The sequence below is a fragment of the Carlito syrichta genome, unplaced genomic scaffold, assembly GCF_000164805.1.
Source record: "Carlito syrichta isolate Samal-C Ts95f unplaced genomic scaffold, Tarsius_syrichta-2.0.1 Scaffold305868, whole genome shotgun sequence".
Lineage (NCBI taxonomy): Eukaryota > Metazoa > Chordata > Mammalia > Primates > Tarsiidae > Carlito > Carlito syrichta.
Genome location: NW_007249964.1, coordinates 1,016,644 through 1,041,107, shown reverse-complemented (window position 1 = coordinate 1,041,107; position 24,464 = coordinate 1,016,644). Strand labels below are relative to the sequence as shown.

The 24,464-nt window shown below is 39.8% G+C and overlaps 1 protein-coding gene across 4 annotated transcripts in view; it reads left to right on the top strand.

Annotated features, from left to right (window-relative positions):
* Positions 1-24,464, top strand: part of FOXP1 (forkhead box P1) — a 614,874-nt gene that overhangs the window by 363,793 nt on the left and 226,617 nt on the right. For all 4 annotated transcript variants that reach the window (XM_021714901.1, XM_008062851.1, XM_021714905.1 and 1 more), the window contains one exon: positions 6,260-6,450. In XM_021714901.1, coding sequence (XP_021570576.1) covers positions 6,271-6,450 — 180 coding nt within the window. In that variant the 5' untranslated portion in view covers positions 6,260-6,270. The remainder of the gene's footprint in view (positions 1-6,259; positions 6,451-24,464) is intronic.

The window sequence follows — 24,464 nt, the reverse complement described above, 5'->3', positions numbered from 1 at the left end:
TAGGCCACCTCACTGTTTGCCTACTAGGGGAAAAAATCTGTGTAGCTGCACTTCACTCCTTAAAACTCCTTTGTTTGTCTCGTGTTGCCACATAAACCCTTTGCACATTTAAAAGGAACCAGTTCATTTGCTTGATGAGACCCAGAAATAAATGCATGCTTTCTATCTTAATGCAGACAGGTCTGTCTTCGTTTTCCTGAATAGCGTGAGCACCATTATTGAGGGGTTTGAATCTTAATGATGCAACATGAGTACTATAAAAAGTACTTCTCTTAGAACTGAAGTGAGCCTGACTCCTACCCTGATTCGTTCTCAGTCCTCAAATTGCATCGATATTCAACTGATGATACAGTAAAAGCCACGTGTTCAGTATTTCTAAAATAATGAAATTTACTTAGTCAAATTCACATTTAGTCTTCCTTCCTTCTTTCTTCTTACATTTCCTCCTTCCTTCCTTTTCCGCGATCTTCTGTTATCTCTTCAAAATTGCGTGCCATTTTTCTTCTTTTCTTGTGCATGGATGAACAATGAGAAAGACAATTTTTCTTTTTGGATGGGGGGAGGACTGTGTAATTACTCTAATTATTTTCCTAAAAGTGATTTCACCATTAACTTTTCTTCTCTTCTCCCCATAGAAGTAGAAACATATTTTACAAAACTATGTTTAGTTTAATTTACACATCCTTTCATGAACAGACCAAGTTCTTTAAGGGCATTTATTCTGCTTCATATAAATAATTGATCAGCCAAGTTAATTTACTTCTGCCTGACTTGGTCAACCTTAATTAACTGCCCTGGAATCAAGACTGAACTTTTTGTTAGCTTAAAATCTTTCACAAGCATGATAACAAGGGCTTTATTTTCCCTAAATTTTCAACATCAACACTGTAACCAAGGAAATAATCATAATAATAAAGCACTGCCTTAATTTACTATAAATACATTGGCCTGGACATTATGAATTTTCCAGAATACTTCCAGGGAGCAACTCTATTGGCAACAACAATAAATAAGCTCAGTTCTTATCCTTTTCTACAAGTCCCTCCAGCACAAACATCGATCTTTTGAAATCAGTAGCTCTGCAGTGTTTTCAAGCAAGATGAGAAGTAGATTATTTTGACTTCTGTAGACTTTTTGCCATCCATGCCATTGCAGCATCAGCTTTCGTAGGGTTGTGTTGAATGATCATGTGACTTAAATAGGCCCAGCTCATTTGGAGATGCCTTCCAGGAAGGCAGAGGGAGATTTGGCCTTGGGTCTGAGGGAGGGACTTACTAGTGTTTGTGATATGGCCATACCTTCATATTCAGGTGCTTAGGGTGAGTAGAGAGTGTTTCTTGTTTTCATTTTTTCACAGAGCAAGGCAGTTCCATGATATAGCCAGTCTCAGAGGGAAGTAGAGGTTATGCAAACTGAGTCCTGGGACAAGCTTCCTCTAAGAGAAGGTACAGCGAGTGTCCCATGGTAGAAAAGACAGATACCTCTCCTATTCACTCACTTGCTTTCAGATGACTCTTATCGTGGAAACTCAATAGCAAAAAGAGTTGTTTGCTAGAGTGCTGACCCTTTTAATCATTGTGTTTTAATGCTTTTCTTTGTCCATCTGCTACCCTCATTGTTATCTTTTCTGGAATTTACTTTGTTTTCTTTTCATTGATTGACTTATTCACCACCTAGCACAGGACTTTACAAACAGGAAATTTCTCAATCTTTTACTGAATGGGCGTTCATGTCTCAAATAGAGAATAGTTATGGCTGCATCTGTCCCTTAATGGACTGAGCTCTAGTTTCCTTATCTGTAAAATGGGGATAACATGTATCTGCCTTATCTTCCTCCTAGCCTTGTTAGGAGTTTGAAAAGTACATCAGAGGGCTTTGCAGTTTGTGAAGAGTGATACAGATATAAAGGCTTATTAAATGGCTTGGAACGTTCGATAGAAATATTGCTGGCCCAGACACTGTTAGAAATGTTCTTAGACATTGACACTCCTATTTTTTTCACATGTGCTTTTCAAAAAGCTGTTTTCTCCTGATTGGTGTGGGAGATGATGGGAAATTTTAAATCTTCCAACCTACATACTACTGTTAGCACTTGACTAATTAAGGACATCCTCAGACCAAAATAATCCTTTATGCAATTTTGGTCCCGAAGCCTGCACTCTCACAAACCTGATTCACAAGCCAAGCTGCTTGGCTTGATGCCTGCAAAACTTGTACTGGAGGACTTGGCAGTCTGCTTTGGAACTGCATGGAGCAAAAACCGGGGCCTTCTCATCAAATTGTGTATTGGAGATTGTTCTTACTCCACCCACCAGGATGGCCTCCAACCAAGAAAACAAAAGCAGGACGGGACTCTTAGACACCTGATCTCAGGCCTTGGGATCCCTATGGTCACATGGTCTGAAGGCAGCTTTCTACCTATACCTCTGTTCCATCAGGGTAGGGTATTTGGCTAGAGATGCTTTATTCTGAAGGCAGAGACTGAGTTTATATATGTGCAATGCTTTTTTCTTTGGGGGTCTGATCTCTGATATTGGCAGGCATTTTCAGAATGTAGAAATATGTAATATATATAATAATATATATTATACATATATAGGTAGAAACATACATTTATAGGTAGAAATATATTTATATATAGGTAGAAATATATATGCATATATCTATAGGTAGAAATATATTTCTACCTTCTGAAAATGCCTACCCATATTGATACAGATATATATATGTGTGTGTGTGTGTGTGTGTGTGTGTGTGTGTGTGTGTGTGTGTGTGTATGTGCATCTTTAGGAATACTTGTGACTTGCCCTAATAATTAAGTTGGTTTCCCTGCTACCTACTCTAAGACAAATGTTCTCTCCCTTAAATACCTTAAAACTGTGGCTTTTCCTTAGTTCTGTACAAATAGGCAAGTTTGTAGAAGACTGAAACACTGTGGGGAAAATTACTTACATTTTACAAATTAATCTCTTTTTTGGTGATGAACTAGGTACTCATGTTGCCATGAATTACCTTGTTACCTGATTCTTACTTAGGGAAGGTTTTAGTTGTTTTTTGATACATTTACTCTGTTGTCAGTAAGGATATGAATGCAGTTTTTCAAGGACTATAATTACTGGAAAGTCTGATCTGAAGAGATAAGAGTTAAAAAAAAATTAAGAAACAAATGAGAGTGAAGCAACTGTTGCTTCTGAGTTTGTTTTCATCTGTTAATGAAAAATGCCATTCTTAATCTCCTCCAGTTTAAAAAAAATACGTCTTCCGGGTTTATAAAGTTTGTGTCAGGCTGGGTGCAGTGACTCACGCCTATAATCTCAGTGCTTTGGGAAGCTGAGGTGGGAGAATCACTTGTGCCCAGGACTACAAGACAAGCCCGGGCAACATAGCGAGACCTTGTCTCTACAAAAAAATCTCAAACTTAGCCAGATGCGGTGGCACACATCTATAGTCCCAGCTACTCAGGAGGCTGAAGTGGAAGGATTTCCTGAGTTTAGGAAGTTGAGGGTGTGGTGAGCCATGATCATGCCACTATACTCCAACCTGGGCAACAGTGAGACCCTGACTCAAAAAAAATTATATCAAGTTGAATCAGTACTGAAGGGAAATGAAGACGTGAATTTTTTTACTTTTAATTTTTACACTTGGTTTTTGAGCAAGTCTGCAGAAAACAGATTTCAATCAATTTCTAGCAACAGTACAGTGTCCTCTAAAGATGTCTAAAGTGTTTAAATTTCCCTGCTGTCACATATTCCACGTATAGGGGAGAAATCTGTAGCACTGGTTGTACATATGTCCTTCCACGTTGGAACAAATGTGTGTAAAAGTTTTATGGCCTTTAATCTGGGATTGGTAGTTCACATTAAAGTCTTAATTATTCAGGCATTTCTCAGCTTTGATGTTTGAACTGTCCACTTCCTTTAAAGACTTGTTTTTCCTTCTCGAAGCCCTAGTCTATGAACTTTAGTATGACCCTGGCATTTTAATTGTTTTGGCCCTACTGTAACTCAACTTTAAAAAAACACATTGTGGTTAAGCTTTTTGACTTGACTGAACTGGTTCAAATCCTGATTTCACCATTGCCTAGCTGTGATATAGAGTGGGCACATTAAAATAACTTGTTGAGGGCAACCCCTTCAGATTCCCTCCCATGATGGGAGCTTTTCTGTCCTCTCAATAAATCCTGCTTTAATAAAATAACTTATGGAGCCTTAGTTTTCTCATCTGCAAACTGGGAATAACAATTATTAGCCCTAAATTGGAGAATATATGTAAATCATCTACACTGGGGCCTGCCTGACACAACACTGGTGATCAGTCATCAGAAACACTTGATATTAGCAAATGCTGTCTCTTCTCATCTTTGGACGCTTTTACTGAGTCAAGAGCAAAACTGTCTCTCTGGGATAATGGTTTTGTACCTAGAGAGTAACAAAGATGAATGTGAAATGTATTTACACCTAGACAATATTTTCTAGCTACTCATTTTGCACTATATATATTTTTTTAATTAATTTTTTTGAGTTGGAGTCTCCCTCTGTTGCCCAGGCTGGAGTGGAAGTGTCACATTCACGGCCACCCCAGCGTCTACCTGCTGGGCTCCGGCAGTCCTTCTGCCTCAGCCTTCCAAGTAGCTGGAACTACAGGCGTGCGCTCCCTCACCTGGCTAACTTTTGATTTATTGTAGAGATGAGGTCTTGCCAAGTTACCTGATCTGGTCTCGAACCCGTGGGCCCAGGCAATCCACTCGCCTTGGCCTCCGAAAGTACTGGGATTACAGGCTGAGCCACCGAGCCCAGCCAATTATTTTTTTTAAAGTTGGGGTATCTCTCTGTCACCCAGGCTGGAGTACATTGAACACAATCACAGCTCACCACAGCTTCGGACTCCTGGGCTCAGGCAATCCTGCCTTAGTCCCCCAAGTAACTGGAAACTACAGGTGCATGCTATCATGCCTGGGTAATTTTTTGTTGTTTTTTTTTTTATAGAGATGAGGTCTTGCTGTGTTGCCCAGGCTGGTCTTAACCTCCTGGCTCAAGCAACCCTTCTGCCTCAGCCTCCCAAAGTGCTGGGATTACAGGCATGAGCCACCGCACCTGGCCAATATATTTTTTCTATTAGACATTTAGTACTTTCAAACTCAGACTTTTTCTTAGATCTATGTAGACAAGATTTTTGTTCAAAATGAAGTATAATGAGGCCCAGTCTTTTCAGACCTTCAACCAAACTAGAAATAAGTAATCCAGCAAGAAAGACAGTTAACTTTGAATGGGATTTCTTAGGACAGTTTTAACCATAAAACAAAGATCAGGGTCTGAATTTATTTAGCACCTGAAGAGTAGGAACTTATTGTTTCTTTCTCATCTTTCTCTAAAAGTAGCCCATCTAATTGGAATAGCCAATTTTGAAGTGGTTCAGTACCTGAATAATTCCAAGGTATATGAATCTTTAAAATGCTTTTTGGTATTTGTGAGGTAAGGCACTAATTACCTCAGGGGACCCCCTGTAATTCGTGTCATTTCTTTCTTTGTTTTTGGGTTGGAGTCTCACTCTGTCGCCCAGACTGGAGTGCAATGGCTGCTCCTGGCCACCGCAGCCTCGACCTGCTGGGCTCCGGCGATCCTTCCGCCTCAGCCTTCCAAGTAGCCGGAATTACAGGCATGCACTACCACGCCCGGCTGATTTTTTGATTTATTGTAGAGATGAAGTCTCGCTGCCCAGGCGGGTCTCAAACCCGCGGGCTCAGGCAATCCCCTCACCTCGGCCTCCCAAAGGCATGGGATTACAGGCTGAGCCACCGAGCCCGGCCGTGTCATTTCTTGATAGACTGAAGTTTGAGGTATTTCTCTGAGAGTGTAACATCACCACACAGTGCCGGCACATATTGAAATTTAATGTTATACCTAATATGCTCTAAAGGATGACTTATTGGTTTTCAAGCATCACATCCAAATATAATGAGAGAAATTTAATCCTGAATTCCAGATTCACCTAGAAACAATAATTTTATTCTAAGAGGGAAAAGGCAATGTATTGAAAACAATACTAAAACTTCAATTTTAGTATTGGGACAAACAGTTTCATATTTATAAACCAGGGAAGTGGCCCACTAATAAGGGATAAGTTGAGTGAAAGAAAATGACAACTGTTTACAGATTTTGGCAACATTTAAAGCAGGGCCCTTCTTGTGGACAACAACTGTTTTAACAGCTGCTTTTTTTCCTTCTCCCCCCACCCCCCATCCTGGAAATCCTTATGTCAGGTTTTTGAGTCATGATGCAAGAATCTGGGACTGAGACAAAAAGTAACGGTTCAGCCATCCAGAATGGGTCGAGCGGCAGCAACCACTTGCTAGAGTGTGGTAGTCTTCGGGAGGGGCGGTCCAACGGAGAGACACCAGCCGTGGACATCGGGGCAGCTGACCTCGCCCACGTCCAGCAGCAGCAGCAACAGGTACTGGGCTTTGGAGTCCAGGGAGGTGGAGGGTGGTGAGTGCGAATATTATGCTGAAACTTACACTTACTCATTTTTGATGTGTTGTGTTCACCTGTCTGTCTGACTATCTGACTGTAAGCAGCATGTAATAAGCCATCTATCCCCTAGGGTTCCTGGTGGTTGTCCGAAGAGACTAATTCTCAAGCCCTTGGTAGCTGGAAGTCTTGGAAGTCCCCTTGTGAAGAACAGTTGAGACTAAGATTGCATGGACTTGTGTCAGCCTAACCTTTCACTGTTTTGAACAAAATTACTGTTTTCATTACAATGAGTTCATTAAAAAACAAAGCAAAAACCAGGCTTAAGCCTTATGAAAAGGGAGACAAAATAAGAGATAAGGGATAAAAGAGAGAAGTAAGGAATAGAAGAGAGAAAAAGAGAAGGGGTGAATAAGGAGTGTAGAAACAAGTGTGTAGAAATACAGGCAGAATGGGTTAAATAACAGCTAAATATCCTTAACACAGGTGTCAGTGTGAGAAAATGCTTCACACTACCTGTAGGAGTTTAGGGACATGGGGCATTCACATATGTTTCTGTTATCCATATGACAGTTTGTATGTGGCTGTATCTTACTGATATTTTATGTCTTATTGATGCTTCCCCAAAATGCAAAAGTTGAGATGTACTCATTCCTTTTATACTCTTTACAGGTTCCTATGAGTGACTGGTAAAATATTTCCAAATGGTACACATGACCTAAGAAGTGGTGTTTTGTTGGCAAAGTGTTAAAAGAAATTCAAAGAAGTAAATAGCATGGGCTTAAAGACTGGCTTTGGTTTTCTAGCCTCTCTTGAAATGAGGAAATATTAGTTTTTTGTTAATGATTGTAGATGGTTTGTGTTCCATTTTATTTTTATTTATTCCATGCATGATTATGGTGCCATTTGGAAACAGGTGGAAAATAAAAATGTTGTATCCTCGAGCTTTTCAGAAAAAGAGACGAACTGTGGGAGGATGAAGGAAGAGAAACGCAACTCTTTTCTCAGACCATTTTCTTGGAATCTGTTTCAGAGAAGCTGAGGCAATGTCTTCTTATGTTAGGGATATGACTTTTAGAACGGCTTTAAAGCATGGTTTCTCCTTGCTAAGAGTTTTTTAAAATGTAGGAAATCATTAGATTGTTAGCCTATTACAAGTTGGTGGAACCAACATGGCACTAGGGTACCTGTTTTTTTATTTTTTGTTTTTGTTTTTGTTTTTGTTTTGAGTTGGAGTCTCACTCTGTCACCCAGGCTGGAGTGCAGTGGCATGCTCATGGCCATCACAGCCTTGACCTGCTGGGCTTAGGCAATCCTTCCACCTCAGCCTTCCAAGTAGCTGGGACTACAGACACATGCCACCATATCCGGCTGATTTTTATGATTTATTGTAGAGGCAAGGTCTTACTAAGTTGCCCAGGGTGGTCTCGAACCCACAAGCTAAGGCAATCCTCTTGCCTTGGCCTCCCAAAGAGCTGGGATTATAGGCTGAGCCTTGGCACCCAGCCTATGGGACCTGTTGGAGGCAAGACACAACCAAGATAAATAAAGGGAAACTAACAAACAATCCAAAGGCTTAATCCAGAGAACTTCTTGTACGTGATTTGATCTCTCTTTCACGAGTAGAACAAACCCATTTATGTCTGTACCTCAGGCTGGCTTCAGCTGGAATTTGCAATGTTTGTTGTGTATAAACTTTGTGCATTTTAAGTTAATGCAGATGGTCAAATTCTAACCAATGAGGTTGTTAGCAAAACTCAGCAGTAAATAGTAGAAGGATATCCATGTATTTTGTGCTAACATATGTTCATGTGATATTCTCAGCTATTTATGATTATATTGTAGAATCATAAATATTGTATAATCATAAATTGTATTGTATTTATGATTATATTATATAATAGTTGATGTATCTGAGTGCCATCATCTGGTGTCTTACCAGACAGAGGTCAAGATTTACTATTTTTTTATGGAGCAGTTGAGATGGGTTACTGACTGATGCGGTATGAATCCCAAATAATTAGTATTTAGTGTACATTAATGAGACAGATGGGAAGTTAACTTCTGGTTTTTTGGTTTTTGGTTTTTTTTTGAGTCAGGGTCTCATTCTGTCACCTAGGCTACAGTGCAGTGGCAGGATCACAACCTCAACCTCCTGAGCTCAGGCAGTCCTTCCACCACATCCTGCCAAGTAGCTGGGACTACAGGTGCATGCCACCACAGCTGGCTAATTTTTTTTATTTTTTTTGGAGAGACAGGGTCTCACTGTGTTGCCAAGACTGATCTCAGACTCCTGGGTTCAAGCAATCCTCCTGCTTTAGCCCTCCCAAAATGCTGGGATTACAGATGTGAACCACCATGCTAGGCCTTCTTCTGATTTTTATTGAAGAACTAAAAATCATTCGGGATCTCAAAGTAGTAAGTCAGCCAAAAAACTGTACATATATACCATCAAAACACACACATATGCACACACACAACAGTAACAGTGACAACAAATTGGCTGCACGAAGAAAAATTATAAAAACTAATTTTAATAGCATCTTCCTTAAAAAGTATCAGCAGCAAAATTAGTTACCCACATCTTCTCTCTTTACCTTGGCTGTGACCATTTTGGAAAATTTGTATGGGTTATTAATTAATATAAAGGTCAAGAAACTGATTGTGATTATACTTTGAAACTCTTTCATAATATTTTATGACAATTTTATTTCTATTTGCCATTGGTATGTTTTGGGAAGAAAGAAAGCAGTTGGGTCTATCATTGTGGCTAAAACCCTGCTTATTGTGGTTGGCAAGCCTTTTGAGACCTTTTAAAATAAAATATTGACAGCTGTTTGACTCCCTTAAGTATATGATAAGGCTCTTAACAGGTTGTTAGGGAAAAAGGAAATCTGTAGGTGAACTTTTAAAAAACTACAGGCTTGAAAACGTTTCACAGGCCTAGAGTTATCAGAGTTTTCTTCCAAACTGAAAACTTGCAACAATTAAACAGTTTGGAGAAATCACATTCCGCAGTGGACTTGGGTTGTTTTCATCATTTTTATTCTACAGGTTTTTACTTGAAGTGAGAATACCAGCAGTGAGAAAATCACAGCCATGCTGAATTCATTACTGCGGTAGTCACACAAAACCACGGATAAAATTTCAATAACTGCAGGCCACAGTTGAGTAAACAGTTGCACTGAAATTTAATTCCTGTTGACTTTTCCCCCATTCCTCGCCAGGGGCACATTCTGATTCCGTAGTACAAAGACAACAGGGGTTACAGCTTTGATTAATGTAGGACAGTGGAAGAGAATTAGAACTGTAAAATATGTTAGAGGCCCATAGAACACAAAGATCTGGCTTAAAAGGGGTTGGTATAAAAATGAGTTAATTATGCTGTGTGTACAACTGAATGTTGTAGGATTTTCCTGTTGTACCATCATGGCCGATATAGGGTGAGATTTCACCTAGTGCCAGGATTTAAAATAAATAAATGTAACCCTTTCCATGTTTGTTCCACATTACCATAGATAATTACAAATTATAACCAATGCCTTTTTCAGAATGGAGGGTTTGACAATGATTCATGGTGGAGTGAATGAGTCCCATACTGGCTTTGGCTTATAAGTTGGCTGAATTGGGTCCAAACAGAAATTTTTTTTTCTAAATTAGTTGACAACCTAGAGAAATGAGAGAAATCTGGCTTTTCCATCTTGTCTTGAAAAATCAGAATATCTGGTAACCTTGGACTGATCATCCCACAAGGGCAACCATTGTTGGGAGATGGATTGCTGCTTAATACGGGGAGCATGCAGCCCTCCAGCCCACTCTAGTTCTCACCCAGCAGCCTCTCTCATTTGTGCCCGCTAGGTAGTGGCGTTGGTGTTTCTGGTCTGGAAGATGGCATCATCACTCAGAAGCCATCCGCCCAGGAGAGGTGCTGCCATTAGCCGGGGGAGCCTGCCAACATGCTCACAAACTGTCTTACCTCCTCAAAACTAAATGTATTATCTCTGTAGTGTTTCAGCTCTATTTATGTCTGGGCCATAAAACTATTATACCAATAGTTTTCTAATAATATAATTTGATAGAGTTTCTGAACATTTTCTTTTATCCATTGAGTAATTCTTTACCCAATACCATAACTGCATTTTATTTCCTATTATGCCTGCCCCATTTCTGTGTCTGTAAAAGTTGTATTGAATGTACACTTCTCCATTATGAAACTCAGCAACAAATACTATTACCAATTACTAAAGTTCCCCCCCTTAAATAAAGGATTTTAAAATGTCCAGAGCAATTTCATAAACTGTGTGGATTAATGCATTTTAAAAGTCTTGAATTTTAGAAGGCAGAATTTTATTTCCATATTGCTGCAAATGAGAGCTTTTTCAGATAAGCATATTACATAGAGCATAATGTTTAGAAGTTTCTCCATATACAGCATATGCTGTCAGGTCAATTAACAGAATGCATACTAGAAAATGTTTATTCAATAAAGATGAATAGCTGTTAAATAAAACAGCTATTTCTTAACAACATTCCATTTAATGATGAAGGTTTTTTGGGTTTTTTTTTTTTTTTCTTTTGGTACCACCTGGCAGTTTTATTGTCTGCAAGTCAGCGTAGGGAGAGCTTTGGTTTCTGTGGTTTCGAGGTATGGCTATCGTTTTATTTGAGAAGGGTGGTTTAGAAGGACTCTGTGAGAAAAACATAAGAAAAAGATAAGCTGTATTTGGAGTTTGAACACATATTATTTAGAGAGTGTGGATAAGTGAAGTGTTGACTTCCCATAGCTTCTTTGACATTTGGTTTAAGGTATTGGCGCGCTGTGGTCCATAAGACCGTGTATATGTTTTAAGTCAACAATATAAAAGAAAGAAAGAAAATGTGAAACTACTGGTAAGCAGGTGAGAGAGCCAGAAATGGTAGGGGACTGTTCTTGAAAATTTGTGAAAGGGAATAAAGAGAGTCCATTGGGTTGAATTTTTCCAATAAGCCATTAAAGGATGTCAAAGATAAGTCATTTCCCAGGAGTCGAGAAGCTTAGAGAGATAGGATGCGCTTGATGGGACTCAGGAAGAGTCTAGCTGCGTACATTTAACAGGGGTATAGAAATTAGAGTCCCAGAAGAAACAGGGAGAATCATGAATTTGTGTCCTAGAGTCCTGTGAACATAGGAAATGCAGTTAGAAGGACCAAAGGGTCCATGTTACAAGGGAGGGGCAGAGCTACTTTCTGTTTCAGCATAAATAAATACACAAGCAAATAAACTTCTCTCTTCACATTCAAAATGGTAGGACATATCCCTTCATTGGGTTTTGTTAGCGATATTTCCGGTGCACGTTGAATAGAAGAGGGAGGTTGCCCTGTAAACACTTCCAGCTTTGTGAGAAACAGTGCCTGCAAGAAGTAGCTATCAGTGTGTGGACTGGCAATATGTTTGTTTGTATGAAAGGAACTATCCCTTTGCATCTGATTCCTACCCATAGCCATTTGGGGAACCATATTAAAATTCCAGTGCCACGCTTGACCTTACGGAGAGCAGCCCAGGCTATGCGGTATGAGTCTATAGCTGCAAAGGCTGGGTAGGGATGGCTGGCTCAGAGGTACCATTCTACTACTTTTTTCTTTGAAAAAAGTTGCTTACAAACTTTGTTAGGAATGCTCTCAAGTGGCTTTTCTCATTGTAACTGCCGGGGACTAACTATGTCTGAAAGGAGGGTCTCTTTGGTGCTGTTGGCAGGAAAAAACTGGTCAGCTACTTTGTGTCCTACAAGGAAGGCTTCCAGAAAGGGGATGTAGAAGAAGATATTATTCATATTTATTGTGTGCTCTCATGGGGGCAGGAACTGGAGTAGGGGGTAGCACCTTCCCTGGCTAGTAGGTAAAAGTCCAGCTTTTAAAGGAATTGCTCTGTCGAGATATGCTTTTATTGAAGACATTGTCGAGCTCAATAATATGGAACATATTGATAGTCAAAAATATTTTGCAGGCATCAATGCCACTGAAATGTTAGTGATAACTGTACAAACAAACTGAAACAAAACTGAGACAGGAATCCAGATAATTCTGGCAAATAAAGAAAAAGCAGCCACAACAATGACCCCCCACGTTTTCTTAATTCCTTTTGTGGCTATTTCTGGAAAAAGCATATTTCACCCTGAATGCTAAATTTAGTTCTCGACTCTGTTGGTTTAGGCCTGGCTTCCAACAAAATATTGTTGTCAAAGATTTATGTAACTTGTGATGTGAGCCTTGTATGAAATTCTTTCAAGTTTTGATTACTAAACAGTTGTGTGTCATTAATCTCTCCATTGAAAATTAAAATGGCACGGGAAGCAAAAAAGAAAAAAGGCCCGTAACATAAGAGAGCGTGGTAATAGAAACCCAGATGCCACATTTCATTATGAGTGAAGTGTACCCTCTTGACTTCAAGAGAAAGCGTTGCTACTTTGCGAAGGTAATTTTAAGCCCTGACCTGTGAGCTAATAAAAATAATAATAATGAAAAAAGCCCTATCTCTTGTCTGATCGAAAATCTCTTTTTGAACTTTCAGGAGATATGACTTTAATGGTAATTTGTTGACAGATTAGCCTCAGTGATTGCAAAGAGTTTGTTTTGCAAAACTGGCAGGTCCTATCTGTTCTCTGAAGGCAAAGAATCTACTTTGCTGTTTTGCAACTGCTTTGCGTTTATTGACAACTAGCGCTGAGCAGGCAGAATTGGAATGTTTATATAATGTAAACCTATAGCTCGCCTGATGGAGTCTAGTGTACTTTTAGGTAGTGCATAGATTACTTGATAAAAAGGGTTACAAGGTGACTGCTTTTATGCCAAAGAAGAATAGCAATATAAATGCAAGTGGTACGCCGGAGCCACAAGAAGGAAGTTTATGTAGGCAGTTGAACCCCATGTTAGAAAGTTTCTTTTCATCACTTTGTCTTTGAACTCAAATCTATTGTAATTATGAAGTGTTACTTGTAGCATTCCAGAGACCCTTTGCTAAATACTGTGTTTGATTCAGTTCATAGAAATACAACCACATTTCCCCCCCTCCCCATAAGAAAATGTTGCAGAGAGTCTCCCATACCGACCCTGTCTCAGCTTTGTTCCAGGTGGGCTGGTAAATGTTCTCCAGCAGAAAACAAGGATTGTGCTTCTTTGCTTTGTGTTTCCTGAAGTTCATTTTTTAATGTGTTTGCATTTTCTTTTATTTAACTAATATTTATTGAGCATCCTGTGTGGAAGAAGATATGGGGGCCATGAGAAAGCATGAGAATAACTTGGAGTTTAGGAGACTAAAAAAATAAGGTTCAGTTTGTGGGAGACTTGGGTTTCTAAGCCACTGAAGTTTTCTAGAAGAGAATAAAGGCCATACTAGAGGTGTACTGGAAATAAATTAGAAGTTTGGACCTGGCCTAGCTTGAAAAAGAACTCCCTGAGAGATTAGTGGCCATGGCAGTGCTATTGGTCCAGTATTTTGTAATGGCCCCATTTATGTATTTATTTATTTTCACCTGGCCCCATTTAATTGAGGGCACTGTGGTTGACTCTCCCTTTACTCCTGAACTTCTCCTCCTACATTTGAGTCCTAACTTAGTCAGCTGCAAGTTCTACCAGGCCAGGGATCGCTTTTCTCCCTCCCTGATACTTCTCTAGCGCGTGGTATGTATAGTACCTGACATGGAGCAGTTCTTTGACAGACCATGAATGAGTGTGATAGGAAGAGAAAGGAAGAGCTAGATACAAAAAGATTATTGAGGGGAATATTGGAAAACCAACAGGACCTTTTGAATTATGAGATAGGAAAATGTCCAGGAGTGGGAGATAGGAATGATGAGTCAGGATGTCCATCCAGTCTGAATGATGCAAAATGGTGGCAACATGAAACAGAGAGAGAGAGGCCCAGGGAGAGCCTGAACTTCTTTCTTGCCTGCCACTAGAAGGTTATTGTGATGTGATAAAGCAGGCACAAACAAGAACTTAATTTGGAAAAGTTCTTTTTTTTTTAAAGGGCTTTTACAAAAGGATGCTTTCTTATATAGCTAAAGCTCACTATTTTGATTATACACGTTTATTCAGATTAAAATTTTCAAGTATTTTCCCTTTAGCCTTTGCCAGTTACTAATGAGTATATCTTCCTAAAGTCACAAGGGAAGTGCTGATAAACTGCTTGTGTTCCTATTGATCATGGAATGGGCTTATCTCTGTTAGAGAACAAAACTACGAAGTTAGATCTTTGATAAAGTCTTTGTTCCATATTGACGCAAGCTTCTTAGAATGAATTCCTTTTTTAAGGTGGTGAACGGGGTGCATGTTGTGTTTCTTTTGTTGGAAAAACACAATGTGTAATTATTAAACAGCTGGTGCTATTGGAAGACTCATTTAGGAGTTACAGACTAAACTGCCCAGGGATGTAGTGGCATGGTCTTGTTTATGTGTTTAGATTGAGCAACTCACAGACAGGGGAGGTGGGAAGCAAACTCTGTTCTTCTTTTTTAATCTTTCTACATGGACATTTTCCAGTATCTTCTGCTTAAACTGACAGTGCAAATACTAGCTGAGGAGGGTATCGGAATTTTTTTGAGGTTGCTAGCCCTAAGTTCCCTTTGAATAAATTATTTTATCCTTTATAGTTAGACTGCTCTATTTTGGCTATATCCAAAATAAAATAAACGTCATAACACAGATTCCTCTTCAACAAAGCTTCTTAAAGTAGACCTTTTATGACACAATTTATTACCCACACAGCCACAAGTAAGTTGTCAGTATCCCAGGCACTCTCTGAAAGAGGAAGGGCATCAGCTGATCCTAAATTCATGTTTTTATCATGTTACTTTGTCTCGTCTCCAACTTCTGTCTCTCCACGTTGAAGGGAAGGTGACATGATGTCTTCTTAGTCATTCAAATCCAATAACTTTTAATCTGAAGGTTAAGTAGTGAGATATAAACTAAGAGATGATAATATCAATTTTATGTTCACTGAAGGGCACAATATACCTCTTTCTAGTAGAGGGAAAATTGTGCGTAAAATGTCTTTTGCTTTTCAACAGCAGAGTCATGCCTCTCAGAGCCAAAAGAAGAAAGATTTTTAGAAAAATTTAATAAAATAAGACATAACCTCCTAAAGAAGGGCAAAAGTGACTTTTTATTATTATAATTATTGTGTTAATTTTTCAAGGCTGCATGGTACGAAGTAGTTCCCTTTTTATAGCCTCTTGTTATTGACTCTTGATATTCCTCTATGAATTCAACAACCTTTTACAAGGTTAAAGACTGGGAGAGAATGACATAATGCTCATTCTTTCCTGACTATTTTTGGTCCTAATGTGTATGATAAATAATACTGTGATAATATTGCTTACCTTCCCTCATTTTTTCCTCCTATGGGTGATATTTCCATTTCAGTTCAATGGGAATTCAACATCCAAAAGTACTAAGTGAAAAACCTTTAGAATGTGCATTTTTATTATGCTGTTCTTATTATCTCATTAGATTTATAGTTGTCTTAAAAATGCAAAGTTTTGTGCTATGTACTATATGTATATATCATGTATATTTATATAGAGACTTACTGTATCATTAATAGGATTTTAAGACAAGAAAAGCATGCATAAGCTGAGTGTGTGATATTCACAGTTATAATTGTCAAGATTATATTCTGTAATGCAGTGATTCATAAGTATAGTTGTCAAGATTGCATTCTGTAAATAATTTTAAACTTGTCTCAGTTATTCTACATTCTAGAAATAATTTTAAATTTGTCTCAACTACTTGTTCAGCACTTTCATTGGGTAGGTTCTAGATATAAAGCACTCATTTAAGACTAGACCAGTAAACTATGGCCCCTGGGCCAAATCTGACGGACACCTAATTTTGTAAATAAAGATCTATTGAAACACAACTGTATCCACTTCCTCACTATTGTCTATAGTGTTTTTGTGCTACAACAGCAGAGGTGAGTTTTACAGCAGTGATTGTAAGATCCGCAAAGCCTAGATGTTAGCTGACCCCTGAATTAATGAATGGCAGATGTGGCAGGATTTGCCTTCCAGAACCTTCTACTCTTAATCTATAGTGACAAAACTGAAGGAGCATTCCTCATTTTTTCTAAACTATCTCTGAGGGGGAAAAAGTGTATGTGTATATACATTAATATACACGTACGTATAATAATTTCTTTGTGGATTTCTTTGTGGAGCGGTAAAATGACATAGGTGTCATCATACCTCTAGGGTTTCTTCCTAATCATTTAACTTACAGCATCCTACAAATTAAATATTTTAGCATCATTGGTAGTTAAGAGACTCATCAGCGTGCCTACTAAGGAAATGGAAGTTGGGCTCACATAGTGAGTCACTCAAAGAGCGATGTCTTTGGCCCTGCTCCCTTACCCAAGAAAAATAACATAAAAATGTAACATGTCTTATGTTCATAGTTCAATGGTTGTCTAGGAGATACAAATAAATACTATCCTGAATATCTCTGTGCATTCAGATAAGTCATAATCTAATCGAGGGGCAACAGGACATAAACAGACACATTAAATGTCAACAAAAAAAATTTTTTTTTTTTTGAGTTGGAATCTCACTCTGTCACTGGAGTGCAGTGGCATCCTCGTGGCCACTGCACCCTCGACCTGCTGGGCTCCAGTGAACCTTCCACCTCAGCCTTCCAGTAGCTGGAACTACAGACATGCGCTATCATGCCCGGCTAATTTTCTTGATTTTATTGTAGAGATGAGGTCTCGCCAAGTTGCCCAGGCGGGTTTCGAACCCTTGGGCTTAGGCAATCCACTCACCTCAGCCTCCCAAATTGCTGGGATTACAGGCTGAGCCACCGAGCCCAGCTATCAACAAAAAAATTTTTTTTTTTTGGTTGGAGTCTCACTCTGTCACCCAGACTGGAGTGCAATGGCCGCTCCCGGCCACCTCAGCCTTGACCTGCTGGGCTCCGGCGATCCTTCCGCCTCAGCCTTCCACGTAACTGGAACTACAGGCGTGTGCTACCACGCCCGGCTAAATTTTGATTTGTTGTAGAGATGAGGGCTCGTCAAGTTGCGCAGGTGGGTCTCGAACCCGCGGGCTCAGGCAATCCACTCACCTCGGCCTCCCAAAGTGCTGGGATTACAGGCTGAGCCACCGAGCCCGGCCAACAAAAATTTTAAAGCATGTTAAAAAGATACACTGTAGAAGAGATGCATGTGCCTAATTGGTAGATGAGTGATTTAGACAATAACTCTTCCATAGCCCAGAGAGGAAGAATTCGTGGGATATTGGAAGACCTTGATAAAATTAGGAAACAGTAACTTAGTGTGTGCACATCTGCTGATTTATTTTATCCCTTTCCATCAGGAGCTAATGGATCGGAGGTATACACTGAATTATATGGGCTTGGCTTATGACTTAGATCTTAAATGCCCAAAAGCCGTGTCTGATATTTTGGCATTTTTGGTTTTGAAATAAGCAAGTTTGGAGTTGTAGTGTGAAGTGACTGGAGGCGTATGGTGAGTAGAAGTTGTTTTATGCTGGACCGTAGCATCTGAACTTACTGGTTTCCAAGAAATGGCCCAGGCCTGTTTACACATGCCATTGCCTGAGTTGATTGTATGATTTCCAGAGATTAGATGTGAGCTGACAATTCTCGCACTTTGGTCGGTGGTATCTGTGTTTCACATACTTTTATGTTGCATTTTAGCTAATATACCTCTATATATCATATAGCTAGAATAATTGAATACTACCTCATTTAAAAATAGTTGTCAAATTTGAAGACATTTGCTCAATTCACTCAATTACTTGTGATCTGACAGTATTTCTGAGGAGATGGCATTGGCTTTGTATTTTCTTCCTTCCAGCCTTTCTCCTTTCCTTTCTTACTTTCTTGATTCTGTTTTTAAGTTTCTTATCAGATGGCTTATTATATCTTACAATTTGTAAAAATCTGTTTAGTCTTCCACTGGCATAGGCCATATCTTTAATACCATTGTTCTTACATGTTGCGGGCTTATGGTCCCTCCTTTGCAAATCTGATGAATCTCAAACAACTTTTGCACCAGAAAGTGTCTGTGTATGTTTAATTTTGCAATTACAATTTTGTCTACATTTTACCCCACCGCATCCCCCCCCCCCAAAAAAAACATACAGCAATTCTGTATTTAATTAGATTTGCTAACTGGTTCAGTGTTTCAACAAATGTTCTTAAACTTTTCTATGATGAATATTAGCAACCTATCTTTAATTTGGAAAAGGTTTCCTCTATTGGCTCTAAATGCTTACCAATGTGTCCCTGGAATTATTCCTCAGATATCTTAAATATAGCACTATAAAGGCCAGCTCTGAAGCAAACTCTGGAAAGCAAGGTCATATAAAGCAATCTATACTAACAGCCATTTTATGTCTATTAAAATGTAAACACCAGATTTACACACTCTTGAACTCTCCTGACTACAGAGTTCTATAAGCTAGTTGGAAGGTCTTTTACTAAATCAGCAAATATTACAGTAAGTGATATGTATAGTATGGTCACCCCTGTTATGTGGTTGATCGGAGTGTAAGTTAGTGTAGCCAGTTCTGGGGGCATTTTTGCAAAGAGCATCAAGAGACTTAAAACAGTCACACCTTGGCCGGGCATGGTGGCTCACACCTGTAATCCCACCACTTTAGAAGGCCAAGGCTAGAGGATCACTTCAGGTCAGGAGTTTGAGACCAGCCTGGGCAGCATAGTAAGATCTCATCTCTATACAAAATAAAAGAATAAATTAGCTGCACGTGATGGCACATGCCTGTAGTCCCAACTACTTGGGAGGCTGAGGCAGAAGGATCGCTTGAGCCCAGTAGGTCCAGGCTCCGGTGAGCCGTGATCCTGCCACTGCATGCCAATCTGTACAACAAGTATGACCCTGACTCAAAACAAAACAAAACAAAACAAAAAACAGTCACACCTTGTGATTCAGGGACACACTTTTACTGAGAGGCTGTATAGCATTCAGCAATGGTTCTCAAACTTTTATATGCAAGACAATTATACAGAGGGCTTCTCAGAACACAGATTGCTGGAGATCTTTATTTTGTTCTGTAGATCTGGGGTGGCGCCCATAAATTTGCATTTCTGATTTTTTTTTTAAAGTCGGAGTCTCATTCTGTCACCCAGGCTGGAGTTCAGTGGCACGCTGAAGGCCACCACAGCCTCAACCTGCTGGACTCGGGCAATCCTTCCACCTCCGCCTTCGAAGTAGCTGGAACTACAGGCACGTGCCACCACACCTGGCTAATTTTTTGATTTATTGTGGAATTCTCGCCAAGTTACCCAGGTTGGTCTCGAACCCTTGGGCTCACCTCAGCCTCCCAAAGTGCTGGAATTATAGGTATGAGCCACTGCGCCTGGCCTTTTTCTGCTATTTCTAACTCTTCTTTGCTGCTGGCTGGAGGACCACACTTGGAGAACCACTGGCAGAGAGTTTAAAAGCATAGACTGGAGCCAGTATGTTTGACTCGAGTCATGGCTCTGTTTACTAGTTGGGTAGCTATACAAGTCAATTTAATTGTGCTTCACTTTATACATCCATTAAATGGGGATAACATTAGCATTTAATATTCTGAATAAAATGTAGCGTCACTGGAAGATTGCACAGCGCACAGTAAATGGTCTATAAACATTAGCTTTTGCTGTGCTTATCTTGATCATCACCATCATCATATCATCACTAGGAATTTAATCTACAGAAGTAATGTGAGGTACACAGAAAGATTTACACCTAAAGATGTTCATTGCAGTGGTATTTATAATATGAAAAATTAAATGTACCCTATATCTCTGATTTTACAAGAGCCAAATAAATGCTTGTAAGTTAAATGTATTATATACTCATTGAGAATCCCACTCTTGTAGAATATGTAATAACTTAACAATTATCATAATATGATTGGTGGGGGGGGGGAACCCTGAAAATACCTGCAACAAAATGTTACTAATGATTTTTTTATCTGTTAGTGGGATCATAGTTTATTTTATATACTTTACACTTTTCTGTATGTCCTAAAATTTCTATTTCTACAGTGACATGTATTGACTTTATAATGAAAAAGAAAAGTTATTTTAAGTTTAATTCACATTCATGCCATTGGAACACTTTTATGGGAAGTGTATATATATATGTATATATATAGTTGTTGTTATTGGGGTTTTTTTGGTTTTTTGGGGGTTTTTTGAGTTGGAGTCTCAGTCTGTCACCCAGACTGGAGTGCAGTGGCCGCTCCCGGTCACCGCAGCCTCGACCTGCTGGGCTCAGGCGATCCTTCCACCTCAGCCTTCCAAGTAGCCGGAACTACAGGTGTATGCTACCATGCCTGGCTAATTTTCGATTTATTGTAGAGATGAGGTCTCACCAAGTTGCCCAGGTGGGTCTCGAACCCACGGGCTCAGGCAATCCACTCACCTCGGCCTCCCAAAGCACGGGATTACAGGCTGAGCCACTGAGCCCAGCTAATTCTCTTTCAATAAAAAAAGACTATAGATGAAAAAAATACTTGTTTTTCAGAGATTTTTTTCCACTGCTTCCCCATTCCACATTTCTTCACAGTCTGTGTGGCCTTATTCATGCCTCATATTCACCATCATATACAGATATGCCTAATTGCTTATCCGGTGTTTCTGCTAGAGACTGATTTCACTGCCTTAGGGAGCTGGAAAAGACAGGGGAATATTTTATTGAAAACATACTGAAATCCCACTGATGAGGGTTAAAAACCTACCTCCAGCACTTACTGGATGAGTGAAGTTGGGCAAGTCAGGCCATCTGTCTAAGCCTCACTTTTCCCATCTGTAAAATGGGTCAGTAGAGATAACTTTCTTAAAGGGTTGATGTGAAGCATATGCTAAAGAAACTATTGGCCTTAGCATAATAGTCAGCTCTTTAAAATGTGATTATTATACTATTCTGGTTCTTTCTCAGCATCTTTTGGGGACAGGGAAAAGCCATGGCTGAAGTCTTAGGGTCCTGAAGGCGGAACCCTGTAGGGAACTGAGTTGTTCTTAGGACTACTGCATTTTTTAGCTTACCTCACCCACTTTATATTCAAATCCAGTCACCTTAGGACATTGTAGACATTCTTGTTGGAGACCTCCAAGGAGAACCCTCCTTCAGGAACATAGGAATTCTTCTATCGTCCCTCATTGAGGTAATGAATTGAAATGAACACAAAGTCCTATTTGACAATCAAACTCTTGATTTAGAAACTGACCTCTACATGAAGACTGTAGGGAACTAGTTCTTGTAGGCAATTAGTACCCCAATTTACCATTTTAGAAAAGAAAACACATATCCTAATCAATACAGAATTTCTCCTCCTTACCTACTAGCAACAATACTGACGACCCCACACACAAATGTTTTAAATTTAGAGGCAGAGCTAAGGACACAGTTTGCCTCCAGATTCTGAATTGAATCAGGGTTTTATTTCAGATAAAATCTTTGGGGCTCATAACTTAAAAAACACAACTTTTACTGGCATTACGCAATTTGCCACGGGTCATTTAGCAAAATGTTTGTATATGTAAGCCTAGGTTCTTCTTTTTAAAAAAGGAAGGGTGGAGGGCGGGGATTGGATTTTGCTAAAATCCAGGTGGCATTTCAGTTTATATTTAATTTTAATTGGAAATCAAATACAGGCAAGGCAGAAAAAAAAATTGACCATGTTTTCTTTACTAAGAGTATCCTTTAGGGAGAGGAAGGACACTGCCAGCCAAATTTTAAGAAGCAGTTTTTTATTGGCATGTCTATTTTTTTCTGGCTAAATTTTTGTGCCTGCATTTTTTTTCTTAAACATCTACGATTTTACACGTGGCAATGGCTTTTTTGTTTCAATGCCCTTTGCCGCCTTTTCTGTGTATTTTCTTAGAGATTAGTACCTAGAGCCAAGATAGGAAATAATTACATACACATAGATTCCATAGGCTGTTGTCTGATGAACCTCCTTTTTAGGTCCTGGTCTGAAAGTATGTTTGATTCTTGTGACCCAGGTTGATTTCTAGAAGGTTGGGGAAGTTTCTAAAGAATTAAGAACAAGGGGGGAGAAACGGTTGTTTTTTTAAAAGCCAAAATTTTCGAAAATCTTCCAGTTTGTGGGTATAACTAGCGTAGGTGCATCTTGTAAAACTCCCATAAAATATTGGCAGAGAGACCATGGCACAATTAGGAAATGGTTGCTGAGTGTGCTGGAAGAGGTGGCGAGACAGTCACCAGTGCCTACAAAATATCCCATGTGCCAAAGCTGAGTGAAATCCTCAGCATTGGCTCTGTGTGAGGCTTGGGTGCAATTCAGATGTTTTCAATTGGAAATTGAATACCAAATAATTCTGAATTTTCTACTGCACAATTAATTACACGTTTGTTGTAGAAAAATTAGAAGTTGTAGCTAAGAAAGCAAACAGGAAAAAGAAACTATATGGCCTGCAATCCTATTTTACGGAGATAACAACATTTTGGTGGATAGTCTTTCTCACCTTTTTTGTAAAAACCATATCACATCTTATGTATTTCTATTCCCATTTCCACTATAGAACTTTATAGATGAAAACAGGCAGCGAAATGGTGCTTATCAGTGAGAATTGTTAGGGTTCTCTTATATGATGGTCACTTTTTCTTTTTCATTTTGCATGTTTACAGTTTTAGGGGCAGATTAGTGTTCTGAGTTTCAAAGTTCATAGTATATGGTCTGATTAATACTGTCTAACTCCTGCCCCCCTTCCTCTTCTCCCAGTTTTGCCAAGTAATTTCATTTCTAGGAAAAATTCTCTAAAATTATAGTTAAGGGGAAGCATGCAAGAAAGTATGATGATAGGTAGGCTATCTATTTTTTTTTTTTTGAGTTGAAGTCTCACTCTGTTGCCCAGGCTGGAGTGCAGTAGCCGTTGCCGGCCACTGCAGCCTCGCCTTGCTGGGCTCTGGTGATCTCCCGCCTCAGCCTTCCAAGTAGCTGGAACTACAGGCGCGCGCTACCATGCCCGGCTCGTTTTTTATTTATTGTAGAGATGAAGTCTCACTAAGTTGCCCAGGCGGGTCTCGAACCCGCGGGCGCAGGCAATCCGCTCACCTCGGCCTCCCAAAGTGCTGGGATTACAGACTGAGCCACCGAGTCCGGCCTTTTTTTTTTTTTTGAGTTGGAGTCTCACTCTGTTGCCCAGACTGGAGTGCAGTGGCCACTCCCAGTCACCGCAGCCTCAACCTGCTGGGCTCCAGCCATCCTTCCGCCTCATCCTTCCAAGTAGCTGGAGCTACAGGTGCGCTACCACGCCTGGCTCATTTTGATTTATTGTGGAGATGAGGTCTCGCCGAGTTGCCCAGGCGGGTCTCGAACCCGCGGGCTCAGGCAATCCGTTCACCTCAGCCTTCCAAAGGCACGGGATTACAGGCTGAGCCACGGAGCCCGGCCCCAATTTGACTCTTAAGCCACTGTGGCTTGCAGCTTGGGTTGGTTTCTTTCCATTTCAAAGGGAGAGTCCTGCTTTACACCTGTTGCTCTGTGTCCTTCCAGTGAACACCGAAGGCTGGCACACCCAGACCAAAGTGAATGTGATTACTTCTGTTTCTAAAACGCTTCTGTGGGAAGGCCTTTGTTTTATCCAGAAATGGCAGAAACTCAGCAGTGCTTCTGGTGGTGAAGTTTACAGCATGCTGTAGGCAGTACAGCTAAGGCATCAGGGTTCTGAAAGGTCTGAACCATTCCTCCAGCACAGAAGATATCTTTTCCAATTGCTGTCTCCTTTGACTAGTCAGGGGGATGGAAGCATTGCTTTTAAGGAATGGGAAATCTGGGTTCATTAATGAGGCTGTACATAATAAACAGCAAGCGGTAGTAGTTGCAATGGATATTTTATAGACAACTTGAAAGTAGCCATTTCAGGTTTGACATGTTCGCCTTTATTGCTCTTGTGTTTAGGTACATGGAGCCAGAAGACTTGAACTGCAAACTTTCTCCAGGTGCCCCAAACTGCTGTCACAGACTG